This window comes from Sinohyriopsis cumingii, chromosome 5 (genome assembly GCF_028554795.1).
Source record: "Sinohyriopsis cumingii isolate HCF-2022 chromosome 5, ASM2855479v2, whole genome shotgun sequence".
NCBI lineage: Eukaryota > Metazoa > Mollusca > Bivalvia > Unionida > Unionidae > Sinohyriopsis > Sinohyriopsis cumingii.
The window spans coordinates 67,461,163-67,480,362 of record NC_142965.1 but is presented as its reverse complement, the minus strand read 5'-3'; the positions used below and the strand labels follow the sequence as shown (position 1 = coordinate 67,480,362).

The 19,200-nt window shown below is 34.1% G+C and overlaps 1 protein-coding gene across 4 annotated transcripts in view; it reads left to right on the top strand.

Annotated features, from left to right (window-relative positions):
• The first annotated feature begins 825 nt into the window (after positions 1–825).
• LOC149799359 (dedicator of cytokinesis protein 11-like) overlaps positions 826–19,200 on the top strand; it is a 236,498-nt gene continuing 218,123 nt past the window's right edge. For all 4 annotated transcript variants that reach the window (XM_089958681.1, XM_089958680.1, XM_089958683.1 and 1 more), the window contains exons 1-2: positions 826–1,014; positions 12,737–12,859. In XM_089958681.1, the coding sequence (XP_089814807.1) occupies positions 913–1,014; positions 12,737–12,859 (225 nt within the window). In that variant the 5' untranslated portion in view covers positions 826–912. The remainder of the gene's footprint in view (positions 1,015–12,736; positions 12,860–19,200) is intronic.

Below are 19,200 nucleotides of genomic sequence, written 5' to 3'. Positions count from 1 at the left end.
GGAATTTCTTGGATTCCGTAGCAAAATGTTTTCTGTCACACTTGCCAGTGGGAGCAATAGAAAGAGCCAAGGGAATAAAAATATAGTCAAGAAGTGAGTACGCGTGATGGTTACTTAACAGCGTTACAAATTGGGTTACATAGAAGCTCCACGGACACCATAAGATCAATAAATCACACAATGTATACGTGTGAGCTGAACAAAGTCTGGTTGAGTTGATATGATAGTAAACGTTTCATACTTGATGACGAAAGTACTACACTAGCACATGGCCACGTTGATGTTGTCGGAGAGAAAGTAACAGATGTTAATTGAATTGTTGAGTTGAAATTATTTCCTACAAAGACGCTACCGAAATGTTATCAAAGTTATCGTAAAAATTGTTAACGATCATCGGACATTCTACTGTTGGGGTGGAATAAAATAAAACGTCCAACCGGTTTTTAACTCGCTCTATCTAGAATCACATATTTTGATAATTTTCTTTTCAGGCACACCAAACTTTTGACTCGCTAAATATTGTCTACCTAAATTGTTCTCGACAGTTGGTCGGGAGGTAACGCGCTGTGACAGGACGATATGACTTCCGTAATCCGTAATTTTTAATAAAATAATTTAAAAAAAAAAAATAGAGTGTCACAAGGAGTATTAGTTCCATGTTACTGATTGTTTCACCATCTTTAACTAAATTCGCTATTATTATTATTATTATTATAAAAAATATAGTCAACTCTAATTTTTCACTACAAATGCATGGGAGGTTATTTGTTGATACTGATGATCACTTTTTGTTAGAGTTCTTTCCCTTATCAATTACGAGCGTCATGGCGGACAAGAATCAACTTCCGCATGGGATGAGAGTGAAATGACTTTCAAGACACTACACCCGTGTTTAGGACACCGTAAATTAGCATGATGAATGAAAGAAAATTTACACGGGGTCTCGTCAGGAAGGGAGATGCTGCCAAAATTCGGGAGACGGTCGCCGAACAAATGCGAGAGAGCAAATTACAGGTTTGTCTGTCCTTGGAGACACTAGCTGTATGACCGCTCCCTTTATCACTTTCATCCGCTTTCACATTAATAATTTGCTTAATGCTTATTAAAAATATTAAATTGGGTTTTATTTTGCAAGTTTAACATTCTTTAGTAAATTCTACTCACTGGATCACCAAGGAAAAGAAAAATTTACAGCAACAGGTGGTTTGTTATTGATAAAACTACACGTATGGGTGCAGGTGGTTTCGTTACCGAGATGTTTACATGTTATTGTATTTTTTGTTAACATTAGTTACATTTAATAGAAAAGAATTGCTAATATTTATAATCATATATTTTTTATTATAAATGAAAAAATAAAGTTTTACAATTGTTCAATATTATAGTGCATAAAATAACAAGAATACGTTTGTAAATAGTGTTTAAGACATGTGAATAGAACAGTATTTATAGGCTGTTAGTCAGCAAGAAAAGTATTTACAAAGCAGTCAATCAGATTTAAGTGATAATACACTGTACATTAAGAGTAAAAGAATAAAGGAAATTCACTTGTAATAAAACTAATGAAGTAATTAGAATAGTAAATAGTATAAATTAAGTGATAATTTAGTATATCTTCATGTTAGTATGTTGCAAAAGAATATTTGAAATTAAATAATAAAAGCATATTTGAAATTGTCAGGTAAAAATCCCAGTTACAAAATGATCAGCTGTCAAAACAACCAGTTGAAGAAATTACATTCACACCTAACATGTTATGCCATAATCTTGTGGCACTAAACAAGAAATCTTAAATAAAAGGCAGTAATCTGCTTTCATGAAAGTTGCATTGTTTATTTATCGTGTAACATTCTCTGTTCAGGAAATATAAAGTTTGTATCAACTTCAATAGAACATGCTGTGTCTACCATGTCTACTGCCATATAAAAGAAGATTCTCAGTCTCATTATCACAGCAAATGACTGAATTTCTGTACTGGGGCTCAGACAGTGATGAAATGATCTTAATGTTGCTGATAACATGTTGAATCTTCATCTGTAGTTAACCGTATGTTGTGTGTATATTCGTGTCCATAGTCAGCGTGTAGTGTCACTATAATTTTGTTATTTTATTACGTGTAGTAACACGCATTTGCATTTGAAGTAATTTTGGGGGAATAAAATCCCAATTTTATTCTCAAGTGTGTGGGGGGGTTTGTCACGTTTGCCTGTCCGCGATTACGTAAGTTAGGAACAGAGGAATGGGTTAGCAGCCGTGTGTATATGTAGACCCTGTGGCTATCATAGCGATTCGTGTTTGTACAAGAGCCCCGCTTTGTTGGGTGTCAAAATTCACATGTAGACATTGAAAGCTTTGTTGTAGAACAAAGGACCCTTGTTGCTGTTGTAAATTGTCCCATGTTGACAGATAGCCTGAGGCTCATCTGTTAAGCTGGACCGACTGGGGTAGAATTGATATCCAATCAGAACTGAGGAAGGGTGAGGCCATCAGTTCGAACCAGAATTTAACAGTCATTTGGGCTGGGAACGAATTAGTTAATGTAAGCCATTGTACTGCTCAAGCAGCAATATACTCTGAGGAAGCCACTCATGAACTGGCTGGAAAACCCTTAGTACATTCTAAGGACAGAAAGCTTCGTAAAGAAAGCTTCTGGGGACAGAACTACAGGGTTGTTAAGTCCCGAGTCTCAGAGAGGGGAGACAGGATAGAACATGGCAGTAGGCAGAGAACAAGCCTAGTCGCGAGAGAGAGAGAGAGAGAGAGAGAGGGAGGAGGAGAAAAGGAGACAAGAAGGGGAAGAGTATAGGAAGAATTGTATTATGGAGAACACCATAAGGAGGAAAGGAATTGGCAGAGTAGAACACAGATGAGTAGAAACCAAGTACTCTCACACTATAATCATGTGATGAAATAGGTTGTTACATGGTTGAGAAGAAGAAGATTGGTTGAGAAATTAATATCGTTTAAACTGTATTAAATTGTCATTCTTCTGAATTTCACCTTTGTGTTCTTAATAATTTAATTGTCGTTATTGCTGACTGGGGGCTCGGAGCTTTGCCTCTCTCTATCACTAATTTCACTTCCTACAAAAACGAGCCAGGGTGGGAGTTCCATAGTAATTTAAATAAAATATTGGGAGCACCCCACCCCAACTCATAGCACAACATCATAGAATGCCACATCATCCATAGCAGAAGACTTAAAATTATGTATTTATTATTCATCTGAAGAGGTAATATGGGCACCAGAGTACATGTCTCATCAGTACAGTACTTAAATTTTTGAGCTTTATAATGAGTCTAGTGCAGTCAGACGTTGCATTTTTCATTCTTTACAAAAACTTTTGATGGTGATTAATAAGCTCCTAGAGGTTTTGTGTTTAGATTGGTGGGGGGTGGGATAAAGGGAAAGTATATCTTTGTCATATTTTCTGTTGATTAAATATTTTGTTGTTAATTTCCAGAAAAGGAAGCATTGTTGAAAGTCATTGCTATTGGTTAAGATCAAATAGTTCCTAAAACAAAACTACCAGTACAGCAATAAATGTAAGGAAGGTAATAGTGATTTATTCAGAATAAAAATAGTCAGTACCATATGATTTGGTAAGCCAGGAAAATAGTTTTAAAAAAGAATATACAGCGTCAAGCCAAAAGTGAGTATCCACCAAAGAAAGAAAAAGAAATATTGATATAATTTAGCAGAATATAATTGGAAATGATTTAAATGATTAAATTATCTTAATTGGATAAGAATTATTAGGTTAGCTTGATTTTAATTGGAAAAGAATTATTATGTTACCTTGATTTTATGTGTCCATTAATGAATGTATTTGAATGTAATCTGAAATTGTAAATTTGTAGTTAGTGGTATTTTTTTAGACCCCCCCCCCACATGATGAAAACAAAACATGTCACCTCATGGTTAATAATTGATACACAGTCAAAAACACATGATAATTCATGAAGCCAGGAAAGTAAGATTTTAGGTATAGAACTAGATAAATGTGTCAAATTAAAGGAAGACCACAGTCTGCAGTACAGAAATATTTGAAAAGATTTCACAAAAGGGGCTCATTGTATAACCAGGAAAAAAAATTCACAAGCAAAAGTGGCAATCATGTACATTTTCATCTGATTTATTGCAGTTTATGATAATCCTAGATAAAAAAACTTTCCAAGATAAACTTTCCTGGACTGTAATCTTTTTGTGTTAATGATTCAATAAGCACTGTGAAAGAGTTTTGGGTTTAAGAGGTGCACTGTATGTTTTAATGAAAGACATAACTGAATTGATGAAAACCAGTGGTAATGAGTATTTTTAGGAATGAAAGTAGCTTTTTTAAATTTATAATGATCAAAACGTTATATTTAGAGAATACACAATAAAGATTGGCTTCCTTCTTAGTGTTTAGGCCTCTACAGTGCCATTAAACAAATGTTTTTGACTTAATAGTGCAATGATATTTTGGTACACAGCTGTTATGGAATTGTGTGTACTTAATTTGGATACTTTATAAATGAAAGAAAATGTACTCATGTTCTGTTACCATGTACAGCATTAGCATTTTTGAAATACTGAGTTTGGTGTTGCATAAGCAAAGAACTTGCAGTGAGTAAACTGAATACATGTACCTTAAGGTAACCATTGATTTCACCATAATCGGAGTACATGTACATATAGAGTCAAGTCTAACGATTATCACAACACAAGAAGTATTGTGAGGAAGCTGTCCACTTTACAGAGCAGTCTTAAGCTGTAGAGAATTTTGGATGGGGTGGTTTGATATAATTGATATGCTGCTGTGGATATTGATATTGGCCTGGAGGATGGTGTTAGGTTTCTTTCAGTGAGGACCAAAGCATAGAACCAATGGGTCTACAGTGAATAAGGGGGCTTTTGAGGGATTTAACAGACTGATGAATGAACCATTTGGGAGAACAGTGAAACCAGAAATACTTTGTGATTGTCAGCTGAATGCCTTGAGTTATATATGTTCTCTTGTGAGATAAATATTCAATTTATCACTGTGTGAGAAAAATCAATACATTCACTATCACGCTAATTGAGTGGAGATCAAATATATGTGGATATATTACACTTGTAGAAACATTATTCATATTTTTTTTTAAATTCTTCACTTTGATGACCCTTGGTGATATAATCATACCCTATTCATAGCTGCGTAAATCCTATACTTTGATATCCTGCGTAATAGATGAAACATTGTTTATTTTTGTGTTTAAATTCTAAACATGGATCATCCATGGTTTTAGATCCTGATTTCAGATGTATTTGTTTACAAGTTCCATACATTGATTCTTGATTGATTACTTGTTCAGGTTATATGTTCCAGTTAGGAACTATATCATTTCGTCATATGATTTGTTTGTCTTGGTGTTAGATTCATTCATTATTCAATTACTTTATAAATGAACATTTCATCTGCAAAATTGCTTTCATTGTCTAATCTAAAATTGAGTCCGAACTTGGCTTCAATCTGTTAAAACAACCGTACTGCAGTTTGTATGATCATTAGGAATTCTTCTGTGTATTTTCACCCCTGCGGTATATTAGTTCAACTGGTTTTTGAACTGTCTTCATATATACGACAAATTACTTCATGATAAGAAAAAGTACAGTAGAACTCTAATTATTAAATAAATAGGGTATTTTACACCTTGGATTGGGACTAATGGTGTGTTTTGAAATTTAAATGGGTATTTTTTTAATCCGACAAACACCAATCATGCCAGACTGAATATGATTACTGGTAAGCATCATGCTAATGAAGACTAAGTGATACTTCATTTGATTACATGGCTGTATTTGAGTGATTTCGCACATGCCCAAATATCCAGAAATTGTACCAATATGTTACTTTACATAGATTGATCTTGCCATCATAAAAATTGACTGTTTGTGGTAGGATGAATATATGATGAAAGATATGGACTTAAAGTAATAAAAAGCCTTGTTGTTGTTGTTGTTGTTGTTGTGGGGTTTAACGCCATTTTTCAGCACATGATAGGCTATACATGGCAGCCAGTATTAATGGTGGAGGAAGAACCCGGGAAAACCCCGGAAAGAACCACCGACCCACGAGAAGCTACTGGCAAGCTTTCTCACATACCCACATTGGCTGAATCTTAGACTCAAACCGCTGCAGACAGAGGTGAGATGGCAGTGATCCGTAACAAAGAGCGCTTTAGACCACTCGGCCACTCGGGGCCCCCAAAAAGCCTTGTAATTTAGACATTAAAAGACTTACTTTTCAGTCAGTTCGTCTGTAAAATGTGCATGGATGCTGCTTTTCTTGAGCTACCAGTTACAGTCACCAGTAAAATGTATTGCTTTGTCATGGCTGACAATTAATTATAGTCAAATAAGCCTGAATAACATGGATTTATGCTAGAATGGGTTCAAGTCTCTGGCTTGGCCAGTGTGGGTATGTAAGAAATCTGCCAGAAGCTTCCATTTGGTCAGTGGATCTTACTGGTGTTTTTACAGTTTCTTACTCCACTAATTTTTATACTGGCCGCCATGTATAGCCTATCTTGCACTGAGAAATGGCATTAAACTCCAAAACAAGGAGTTAAAAACATGGTATTCACTTGCAATATTGACCCATTATTTTCCCAGTAATTGTACAATATCCACATATAATCCCAATATTTTTTTCGTTTGTTAGACACAGTGCCCTATGAAATTCCTATAATTTTGATAAACATGGCAGGGATGCCAGGTTTTTGCCATCTTTATTTCCTATATTAGCCTTATCCAGTTCATTTAATGTTTGAAATACTGTATGGTTCCATAATTCCCTTTCTCTCAAGTTGCTGCTGCCACTGAATTATGCCATAGATTGTTCCATGCAATTAAGAAGTAACGTATTTGAAACATAGTAACCCTGTATAATTCTTGTTTTTAAGTTATGTTTTTGAATGAGCCATTGGGTCAGAAAGCACAATAGTTTCTGGTTAAATAATTTTATAACTTGTATAGTTCTTCATATAGTACTTGTATGGAACTTCACAAAACTTTACTTCTAGCCAGTATTTGGGACCATTTGGAATGGGTAATGTCTTTGGGTGGGGCCATATTTGGGTGTGGCAATTGCATCATTAAATATAGCAACAGCTTTTTTTTCAAATCAAGGAATTTACTTCTTCAAACACAATTTTTTCCTGTTGTTTTTTTGTTTATACCAATACCTTAATTAAATCATCTGCACAGGATTTAATATATCTCTGACAAATTGTGAATACAACATTTTGGATTTTCTTTTTTTCCCCTATCCTTTCTTCCTTTTTTTCTTTGCTTTATTTTTTCTTCCATGCCTTCTAATGTATTGGCAAATTTTTCTTTCTTTCTCTCTTTAAAAAGTAAAACCTCAGTTATCACTCTTATTCATTGGCTTGAAATGTTTTCAAACCAGGAATAAATTGAGGCATTAACTTTTATAGACACAATACAAAAATAAGAGAACAACTGAGGAGAAGAAACTGTGAAATATATACTTGGTGCCTTCAGAACCTGACTTCCTATATGATATATTCTGTCAGGTTCCTGAAGTCCAAGGAATACTCTATCCCCTGACTCCTTTGTTTAGGAGAGGGAATGATGCATTTTTATCTTGGTCCTGACAGAGTTCATTGGCCTCTAATTATTTAGAGTCCTAAATTGCTACAGTAGATAAGTTACAGTAATGAAACATCCACCTACTCTTTTTGTTGATTAGGCCTGCCAGCTATACTCATATATAAGTCGGGTGCAACTGCAAGCATCATAGACCCAGGTATGCTGTCATATCAAGTGCAGACAGATTAAGGTCTGTATTGTTTGTTCTACTAATTAGCCCTTATAAACTGCATAGACATAGATCAGCTAGTGCAGTATGTAATGGCAGATCTGGGTTGGTGTAGTTTGGAGTTGAATCTGACTTGTCTATGAGTGTAGCTAGTACATTGAGCCTGGGTGTTGCTGATAGAAGTTGGTTTTTGTTTCCTTCCACCTATTTTTTTTCTTCTTCTACCAAATGTTCAGAGTCTTCAAATTGGAGGAAAGCTACAGTCATTGTTTGGAACTTCAGTCTTTTTTCCAGACAGTGCTCAGTTATTTTCATAGATTGAGCCCGACAATTCATATGAATTATGAATGCAGTTTTAAAGCTAATGTGCTGTAAATACAGTGACAATTTTGGAAAAACTAGTCTTTTTGGAGTTAGTGAAAATAATTCTAATCTCATTGGGAAATTATCATCAAGTTTCATGTTATGCTTGTGTACAAACTAGGAATGTATATTTGGAATAATATCCATTGTTCAGTGATCAGATGTGTCTGTGTTCCTAAGTTGGATTTAATGTAGATTAGGAAATCTGAACATTAAACTCAATATTTATAATACGTGATTCTAATCAAGACTGGATTTCTACAAATTTGAGAATAGTGTTATTTATTGTAGCAGTTCTGTGGATCTTTTTAGTGTACAAATGACTTTATAGTGTCCATCTTAATATAGAGTATTGTACAATGATGTGAAAAGGTACTGCAGATTGATTTGCATATACATATAGATTTCAAGAATGTTTGATTCTGCATTCAGTTTTCTGGATGTATGAGTTAGGAATTTGTTATTCTGAACTTTCTAAAAGGATTGTATTAATGCACCAGTAAAGATAGTGGAATTACTTTAGGTGCTGTGAAAACTTGTCTTAGTGGACACCTGCTTATACAGACATGCACTCATAAAGGACATCATTTAGAAACTCAATTTCTCTTCAGTCCTTGTCATATTTATCTCCATTTTAAGAGACCTGTCCACAAACAAACACTTCATTTTATAGGAGATATGTCCACAAATAAACACTTCATTGAATGTGAAATGTGTCCACACTCAGAGGTGACAGAGAGAGAGAGAGATCTATTCAAAAACAGTTCATTGTATAGGAGACCTTTGACATTTGATTGTATAGGTAACAGTCCACAAACAAACAAACATTTGTGTAGGTGACCAGTCCACAAATAAACATTTGATTGTATGGGTGACCAGTCCACAAGCAAACAAACATTCTGATAAAGACCTGTCCACAAACAAACAAATAAATTTTATGCTTTCTTTAGTGTCCTTTATAGACATATTTGATGGGCTTATAGTCAGCAATTTCATTGTTATGAACACACTTTTGTTGTATTATTGTGAACACTTCAGTATCATTGAGTATACACCTTTGTATAACTGTTAAAAACTCTTGCTGAAATGATGAGAACACAGTCGTGATTTATTCTTAATACACTCCTGTAATATTTTAACATGCTCACTGTTATGTTATACTTATTTAATTGTGAACATTCTTGCTGTTCTGTTTTGAACATACTCTTGTAGTATTACTGTGAACACTTGATTACTGCGAAGACACTCTTGTAGTGTTAATGAGAACACATTCTTGTATTACTGTGAACACATTCTTGTATTACTGTGAACACATTCTTGTATTACTGCAAACACATTCTTGTTGTATGACTCTGAAAACATTCTTGTAGTATTACAGTGAACACACATTTGTATTACTGTGAATGCACTCTTGTATTACTGTGAACACACTGTTATAATAATACTGTGAACACACTCTTGCTTTGGTTTGTACTGATACTGATAATGATGAGCAAAGGCTGTTTGGGTGGTAGTAGATTGGTCTTCTTGTCAGTGCCAGACCATGGTACATTGACTATCCAGCCAGTTCAGTTGGAGAAACACAACTTTTCTAGCTTTGAGAGAAAGAAGGAGGAAACACATCGGATGTCCATTTTAAGGAGGAAAACATTGTTTCCAGCCAGAAAAAGTGATAGCTTGGTGAGCAAATACATGCTATGGGATGTTATCAGTCAATATTAATGTAATATGAAGGGAGATACGATGTGCAGCTATAACACATGGGAATCAAACCTCGTTCATCTGTTTGATGGTCAGGTGCACAAACTGCGGTACAGGTCTAGATGAAATAGGATGGTCTGTAGATATCCACATATACAGTGACTGCTTCCCCATCATTTTGACTTCATATCCTGTAACAGTAACTTGATTCGTCTCTTTAGTAGTTAAAAATGCAACTTAATAATCACTCCTCCAGCTGTTGAGTCTGACCTGCAACAAAAGGTACTGGCAAGGAGATCTGTACAGCTGTAATCTTTGAGAATTGAACCCAATTCATTTGTTTTGTTGCCAGACATGGCACAGTACTACAAGGTCCAAGATCCAAGATCCAGATCAGCTAGGCTAGTTAGTAAGTGCTTTCATATACCTCAGCAGTAATCACTGACCAGCTGCAGTATTTTAAAGCTGTATTTCCTTCATAAAACTAATAATGCTGTAGCTGCACATCATGATATTGTGGTAATGTTTTGTGGATTATTTCCTACTAATACTAATATTACTGTAGCCAATTCATACCAAAGGCTTAACAAAATGGTACTCGCAGCTGCCTTGCTTGGCACTCAGCATCAAGAGGTTAGTGTTAGGAATGGTTGGCCTGGAGTTAGAATAATGTGACTGGGTGGGATGTGATGCTGCATGCCTGTGGCATGATGCCTCAGTGCTAGACACCATTATAAACTGCCACACTGCGGATATTGTAGCTGTATTACTGGAAAATTGTTAAAGCTACATTAAAAAATAAAGCTGCATTAAAAATCCAAATCACTCACACATTATTGTAGTTACACTCAATTTTGACTTTTTGAAGTGCTGTATGGCTGCATTTTCTCTCAAAACTAATAATGCCGTTGCTGTACACAATCACGACCTTGTGGTAGTGTCTTTGGTTGTATTTTCACCCAAAACTGATGTTTTACACTGTGCACAATTTTGATATACATTTGAACCCGGTTATGTCGCCGGCCTAGGGGTTTGCCAAAAAGCGTCGAGATAACCGATGATCGAGATAAACGAAAACCAATATGGCGGCAATATGTTAACATGTGCTTGAAATTTCTTTATGTACATGATGTGCGTTAATAAATGAGAATGTACATGCACGTGTTTTTGGAGGTTTTTTTACACAACAGCGTTGCCGCGATTTGTTTGATGAAGCGATCGGCATGCTATAAAAATGTACATACATGTTTGCTAACAACAAAAGGCATATGTGCACCAACTAACAGCAGAGATTTACCAGTATACAATACAAACCACCGTCGATTCTCGATACAAACCTTTATTATATTCTCCAACATTGCAAACACAAAGATCGCTCACAAAATCACAAAAAACGTGTGGGGTGTAGTTCGTTTTTACAAAAAGCTAACCAGTGTCAAAATTAAATTCACGAGTCATTTCACTCTGACACAGCTCTGAAAAGTATCGTACACGCAGTTACTGTGGTTTCTTTACAAAGTCTAAAATGCTTTATTGCTTTTTGCCTTTAACAGTCTGCTTGAAAACAATTGCTTCAATATTATTTATGCTGTCTAAAACAGTTTCATCTCCTACAAAAGAACCATACCGTCGAATTTTCTGTAGCATTTCTACCACCTCACCAGCTGAGGGAATTGGTTCTTCTGTGGCTGCACGGTACTGTCGCCAAAAAAATTGCCAGATTGGACATTTTTGTCGCCAATAAGGGTAAAAAATCGCAATTTGCGACATTGGCGAAGCCCAGGACGATCCCAGGCCCTGCATTGGATTGGTACACGTGGTAATTACTGAACACTTACCCAATTGTTTTTACAACTAGGAATGAAAATCGTGAAACGTGAATATCGACCGCAATAATTGTCCTTCAATATCACACACTGTACCGTTCATTCGTGTTAAAAAATACTTAGATAAGATGCCCACTAATATAAGATGCACCCTGGGTGAGGGGTACGTAAAACTTTGTATAAGACGCGTCTTATATACGCGAAAATACGGTAGTGAGATGGTGAAGTGGCATCGATAACTAACATTTTCAAAAGCTGGCGATTGGTCATGGGGATCGAGATAACCGACGTTAAGTGGCAAATTTGGCCCTCTTTTGTGCTCGAGATATTAGGGTTCGGCGACATAAAAGAATCGACATAACCGATGAGAAAATGCTAAGACAAAGAGAGAATTTGGCGGTTCCACTTCAAAAACGTCGACTTAATAGGGTTGGCGAGTTAACTGAGGTCGAGATAAATGGGTTCGACTGTACTCTAATTGTTCATACATCATCAATCCGTGAAAATTAGAATTAATTTTTGTTTCTCTAATTACTTTGTACCGAATTAATTTTTTAAACCATTTGCAAATGGTTTGTGCATGTATCTAAGAAAATTACAACCTGATATCTTTTTTTACCCATAGTAATTTGAACATGTGAAGAAAATAATAAAAGTATGCAGAAAATTGCGAACAGTATACTAAAATTATGGTCATATTGTGTTGATTTGCATCCATGTGAATTTTGTCTGCAGAACCCAAAGTTATTTCTTTAATGGAAATCTTTGCTATGTTTTAACAAACAACACTTTTCTTATGGCAGCCATAGAAACATTTGTGATGGTTTTAAAAAACATTTAAAGGAAATCAAGATGTAATAACTCATCATTACATTATTCATTTCCTTTCAGCCACCGTGCTGCATGCAAAATGGCATATGAAAATTATAGACATGTTTAAGCTGGAACACCACATGCATACAAATACAAAATAACACATGTAAATACACCTTTATTACAGACATTCACTCAGACATGGGTCGATTCTTTATTTTTACAGAATGTCCCAAAGCCAGTTGAGCCGTTAGATTACGAGACTTACATCATCAAGAACAAAGTCGTGCTCCACAATGATCCTCAGCGGGATATGCTAACATTCCCCCATGATGACATCAAAATACCAGTAAGTACAGTGTTTCTGTTTCCTTAAATGTTTTTCTCCTTATGTTTTCCATAACTTAAAGTAAATTGAATATTTACACTTTGAGCTGCAGTGACTCTGTGCTTGACACATTGGACTCATGACCAGATGTTCTGTGGTGTGTCCTTAAATGATTAATTTTACTATACCTGTTTCTGTATGAAATAACCATAAAAGTATTGTTGTCCACTAAAAAAAAAACTAAACAAACCATATCATAACAAAGTTTTGTTGGCCAATAAAAGACCAAACTTAACAAACCATATCATAACAAAGTATTGCTGGCCAATAAAAGACCAAACTTAACAAACCATATCATAAAAAATAGTGTTGGCCAGTAAAAAACTAAACCAAACAAACCATATCTTCTTAAAGTATTTCTGTCTTGTAAAAGACCAAACTGAACAGACCATAAAAGTATTGTTGGCCAGTTCAAGATCAAACTAATCATGCCATATAAAAGTTTTGTGAATTAGCGAGGAAATTTAACTCAGATTTTGCGATAAAAGATGTATATGATTAAAATGCTGATGACTATGAGGACGAATAGTACTCAGAGTTTCTAATAAGTGTCTAGTATTCTCACACCATCCCATTTATTTGCACCTCCTACCACTTTTAAAAAAAGATGGCATCAAGCATATAAAAATGTACAAAACTTCGTCATTTCATTCATTGATTTATAAGTTCCAAACTGATTGTCACCTGGGGGTTTCAAACACTTGTTGGCATTTCCGATCAAACAGGAGTTTCTTTAGCAACATGGTTGCCATATTTGTTTGGGCCAGTCCATGTTTTCAAGCAACAGATGTGACGTAGTTCATCATCTTTGAAAATCTCACTAATTCTGTAAAATTTTGATTTACATCTCTTTGTATGCAAGAGTTCCTCCTATTTCTTTGTTCACTTTGTTTTAAAAATATTAAAACTAAACATTGTAAATATTGGATGTAGATGACACTGTTTTGCTGAAATAGACCGTTCTAGAAACCCCAAAATGGACAGCAAGCAGTCTGTTTGCCTGTTACATTGGGAGCTTCCCTTTGCATTGAAACAGATAATTTGACACTGTTAGGTACCCCTTGGTTCTCATCAGGTTAGAAATTTTAAATAAATGAATGAAATGACTAGGTACCTCGTCGCACCAATCGGGTTAGAAATTATGAATCAAAGAAAGAAATGACTAGGTAACCCTTGGCACCAATCAGGTTAGAAATGGTGAATCAATGAATGGAATGACTAGGTACCCCTTGGCACCAATCAGGTTAGATATGGTGAATTAATGAATGGAATGACTAGGTACCTCTTGGTTCCCATTGGGTTAGAAATTATGAATCAGTGAATGAAATGACTTAGTTTTATGCATTTCCTTGATGCTAGTGAGGTACAAACACATGGTAGGATGTGAGAATACCTTAATAGCTTTTTTAGTGTCATGTTATGCCAATGATTGAGCATATAGACTTATAATTGTTGCTTTTAACAATCTCTGATTATGTTTGTTTTTGTATTGTTGAACATCTTTTATATTTTTGATAATTCATGTTACATGTACGTACAAAATGTCTTTTTATTTATTATTATTATTATTATCAAAGACACATAGGTAAAGGTGCCAGAGCTGGAGAACAGGATGCACTCCTTTACAAAGTTTGGACGAAATTATCACTATATAAATACAAAAATTGCTCGATCGTTTGATCTATTGAGAGAGAACTATTTTAGAAGTTTAGCTGATTCGATTAAGAGAGAAGAGAGCACAAGATTTACTATACATTATTTTCTGAAACATGGTTATAGCAACATGTACATGTCATAACATCATATACCGATCGTAACTTTTTCTTGTCTGGACAACTTGCTTTATTGAAGCAGATTTATGTCAGTCATCAACATCAGAAATCTTTTGCCTTCAAAATGCGTAAAAGCATTGTATTTTTCAGCTTAATAAAAGCTGTTGCTGTTGTTGTAGGGTTTAATGCCATTTTTTTCAGTACAAGATAGAAGAACCCGGGAAAACCCCGGAAAGAACCACCGACCCATGAGAAGCTACTGGCAAGCTTTCTCACATAATCACTTTGGCCGAATCCGAGACTCGAACCCACGCAGTTAGAGGTGAGATGGCAGTGATCCGTAATGGAGAGTTTTTTAGACCACTCTGCCACTTGGGGCCCCCCTTAATAAAAGCTCTTTAAAGCTTGTTTAAAATGTGATTTATGAGGATGGTTATTACAATACATGCATTTATAAATGTAATGCTTTGCATGTAATGGGATAAAATTGAATACATCATCTGCCTTTTGCCTATTGTCTAAATAAGACCTTTTCTTGGGATAAAATTTAAAACATCTGCCTTTTGCTTATTTTCTAAATAAGACCTTTTCTTGGGATAAATTAGAATTTTGTGCACAAGTGCATATAGTAGTAATCAAAGACACAAAGTTGGACCAAAATCTCTGAACCATATTTCATTCCCAAAACAGATGGCTTATGGATTCATAAAGCTGCCCACAAAATAAAGCTCAAATTTCTGTTATAAAAATAAAAATGTATTTGTAGCAACAATTCTATGTAGAATCATTATCTGAAACTACCTCATTTGTGGACACCTTGGTAAGTTGGATGTAAGAGAAAAAAAATTGTTCTATATGACAAAATTCTCTGTGCCACTTGCTGCTTGAGGTAGAAATTTCCGATTTGATGTTTCTTGTAAATACTTCGCAACTTTTTTTCTGCTACAATGTGAAGTAGTTTAGAGCTGATGCATGAATCTGTGAGGTTTTCAGTTTGTCTTATTCCAACTTTTGTCTCATATTCAGTTGTTGCCTTGATATGTTGTTATTTGTTTGAACTGAAAAGAAAAACCCGAAACTAATTTATACTAAACCATTAGCATCCACATTTAAACTCTTTTAATTCTATGTTCAAACCATTTCTTATAAAAAGCAGATTTACCAAATACTCTAATATTGTGATTGTGCCATATGGAGCCATATAAAAAAATTGATCCATGCGCAAAGAAATCTTTCCAAAAAGCATTAAGCAGCTTAATATTTTTCTTTAGGTAGTGTACACAAAACAAGTGGAAATTAGTGATATTTTAACAAGATGCTTGTAAGTTGTGTTTCCATTGTGTTGATGTAGTAGAAAGTCATCTGATTCAGGTAATCTTTAATGCTTCACTGAATGCAAATACATCCATCATTTTCAGACGTCAAATAGTAATCATTTATGAAAACATTTCTTTCAGTTTTATCTAGCGAATTATTCCACATAAATTTATCAAATATATTTATAATTTTTATTAGTTATTTTTTTATGGGGATGTTAAGGATAGAAGTAGATAATACTAATCTTTATATAACTGTGATTCTACCAAATGGTGTGAGGGCTCTTTTAGTATGTTTTATTTTTCTTCTGTATTATTTTCATAATTTATTTGTACCATTTTCTTCAAACGTCATTGAAAATTTTACACTTGTAATGTAAAATCACTGTCTCCCCAGATTATATGATAGCTCTGACATGATCAATCCTAACTTCGAACTTTACTTCCAAACCAGATAACATAAGTGTTATAAGTCCAGAAAATTAAGAACAATTAAATAAGAAATTAAGTGCAGAATTCAAGGATTTACTATTCCGGTCTTGAGTGAAAAAAGTATCATTTGCAGCTGTTATTTATTTGTACATGTATCCCTTTCATATTTAGACTTCCTCTTACCATGTGTTTCAGGATCTCTGCACAAAGGACAAATATATAGGGAGATAAGGGGTCTTTTTGTGTACATCCTCTTTATATGTAAAACCAAGAAGAGCTGTAGCTATTTACTGTAATACATGATTTGATACTATTATAAAAACTTTTTATCCAGTTTATAAAAGAATCACCAAAGTTGAAGAAAGATAAGACATTATCAATGTAGTACCAATCAACTGAATCAAAGGCTTTCTCAAAGTCAGTTAATCGTAATATACCTGGAATTTCATGTTCTTCAGTGTACAATATGAAATCACACATGGTTCTGATGTTTTCCCCAGTATATATATTATTTGCCTTTAAGAAACCAGTCTGATCCTCATTTATAAGGGGAGGTAAGATGCTTTTCACTCTATTAGCTATACAAGCAGAGGCAATTTTTATATGAAACATTCAGCAATGTTAGTGGTCTCCATTTCTGAAGATACTGCTCTGGTTTGTCACGTTTCAGTACTCAAGTAATTGTTCTCTCTTTCTCTGGTGAAAATTCCCCTATACTGTAACCAGAGTTTATGGATCTGTACAAAAATCTTTCCAAAAAAACATTTTAAAAAACCCTCAGTAGTAAAACGAATTAAACCTGGACATTTATTTATTGTCTGCCATTTCATTTAGGCATCTTTGTGCTTACTTACAAGATATTATGTACTAATGATATTTTCTCCAAGTTATCTAGTTTATGAAAATCCACATTCATATTATTAAAAAGTTCATTTATTGTGACAGAATTTACTTTCCATTATTTATACCAATGCTCAAAATAGTTCATTTCTTGCAAAATTTCCTTTTGAATTATTGTCTGTGATGCAGCATCCCTTATTAACATAGGCAGCGTTTATGAACAATTTATTCTCTCAAGGCCGTAGAAATAATTTATAACATTTTCTCCCTCATCAACCCATTTTCTAGAACAGATCACAACCCCTTTCATTCTTTTCCTCTTGCATTCCATCAACTCTTCCATTTTCTTGTTCAGTTCTAGTAAATTTTATAAAGTTTCAATTTGTTTTCTTCTAATTCCTTAATTCTTCTAATAACTGTGCTTTTTTAAAGCTCTCCTTATTTGTAGGAGGCAAATAAATAGTTTTAGCCATTATTTCTAATAGCAGTGTTTAAAAATAACTGATAATCATAATTTATCACGAGTGACATTCATCCTGTGAAATCTCAAGTGGGTTTTCTCAAGTGGGTTCTACAACATCATGCACAGTTTGTTTACCTATTTGTACATATTCAGCATCTTTTAATAAGGAATTCTTAAACTTGAGGGAAAAAACCTTGTTCCTTTTGAAATATTTGAAATTGAAATTTAATAATCACAATAGATTGGTCTGTTCTGTACTCGGGTTCGATCAAAGCTTCCTTAACATCTGCTAAGAGATGTTCTGGTATAAAAGAAACTAACCTAGCGTATTTTAAAGGGTTTGTTTTCCTACATGTACTTGTATACCTATGGGTATACATGTTTAATTCCCCCCTCCCAATTATCAGTCTGATCCAAATCATGAAATAAATTGAGGACTTTCCCCCTGGCTTTGTGATTATTAATATTCAAATAATGACAAATGTAGTAGAGTTCATGGTAAGAATAAAGTCACCTATTAAAATTATATTTGGCCCAAAAAATAATATTTGCTTCCGTTGGCTGACCATCTCATTTTTGGTCACCGACCCTAGTACTTTTGTTTCCAAGGTAAAAATTTAAATTTAATTTTTTTGGGTAAATTTCTAAAGAATTTTCAAATTGATTGTGCATCTAGTTAAGTCACTTTTGTCCAGTACTTGAAATCTTGAAATGCTTAGTACATTATATATAGTAATCATTATAATATATATATATATATATATATATATATATATATATATATATATATATATATATATATATATATATATATATATATATATCTTTGTTTTTGCCTTTTCATTGTGTATGTGAGAGTTATCCTTTGTTTAAATCTCCATAGGAGACTGGCATGCCATTGTTTTGGGCCGTATATATTTATTAAAGTTATTACCCTGAATATCACCTTTACTGCTGTATATATATATATATATATATATATATGAAAACCTCATACATGCAAACACAGGCACACTATGCTTCAGACTATTCTAATAATGGATGACATAATATTCAGGAGTTATCTGTTCAAGTAACAAATTTAATGCACAATGCTTGAAAACATTTCCTTTATGGATTACAATTGACATATCCATTGTTTGGTGACAGGAAAAAAATAGAAAAAAGACACAAAAGATCAGCAAATCACTTTACAAGCTAAAAGCAAGCATTACTGAGATTTAAAAAAAATAACATTGAATCATACTAAAAACAACACACATATTAGATTTTTCCATGCACAGCATATTGAAAAAAAGACAGTTAAGTACAAGGTATGTGGATGAAGGGAGATAACTCCACAGAGTACTTATATACAGTATATGTATGCTATTTGAAAATATGAAACTTTTAACTTCAACTTTTGTATTTAATTATCATCAGTGCCATAATTTTAAGTCACGATATGTTCAAGCAACTGATTTCATCAGTTGCACAAAT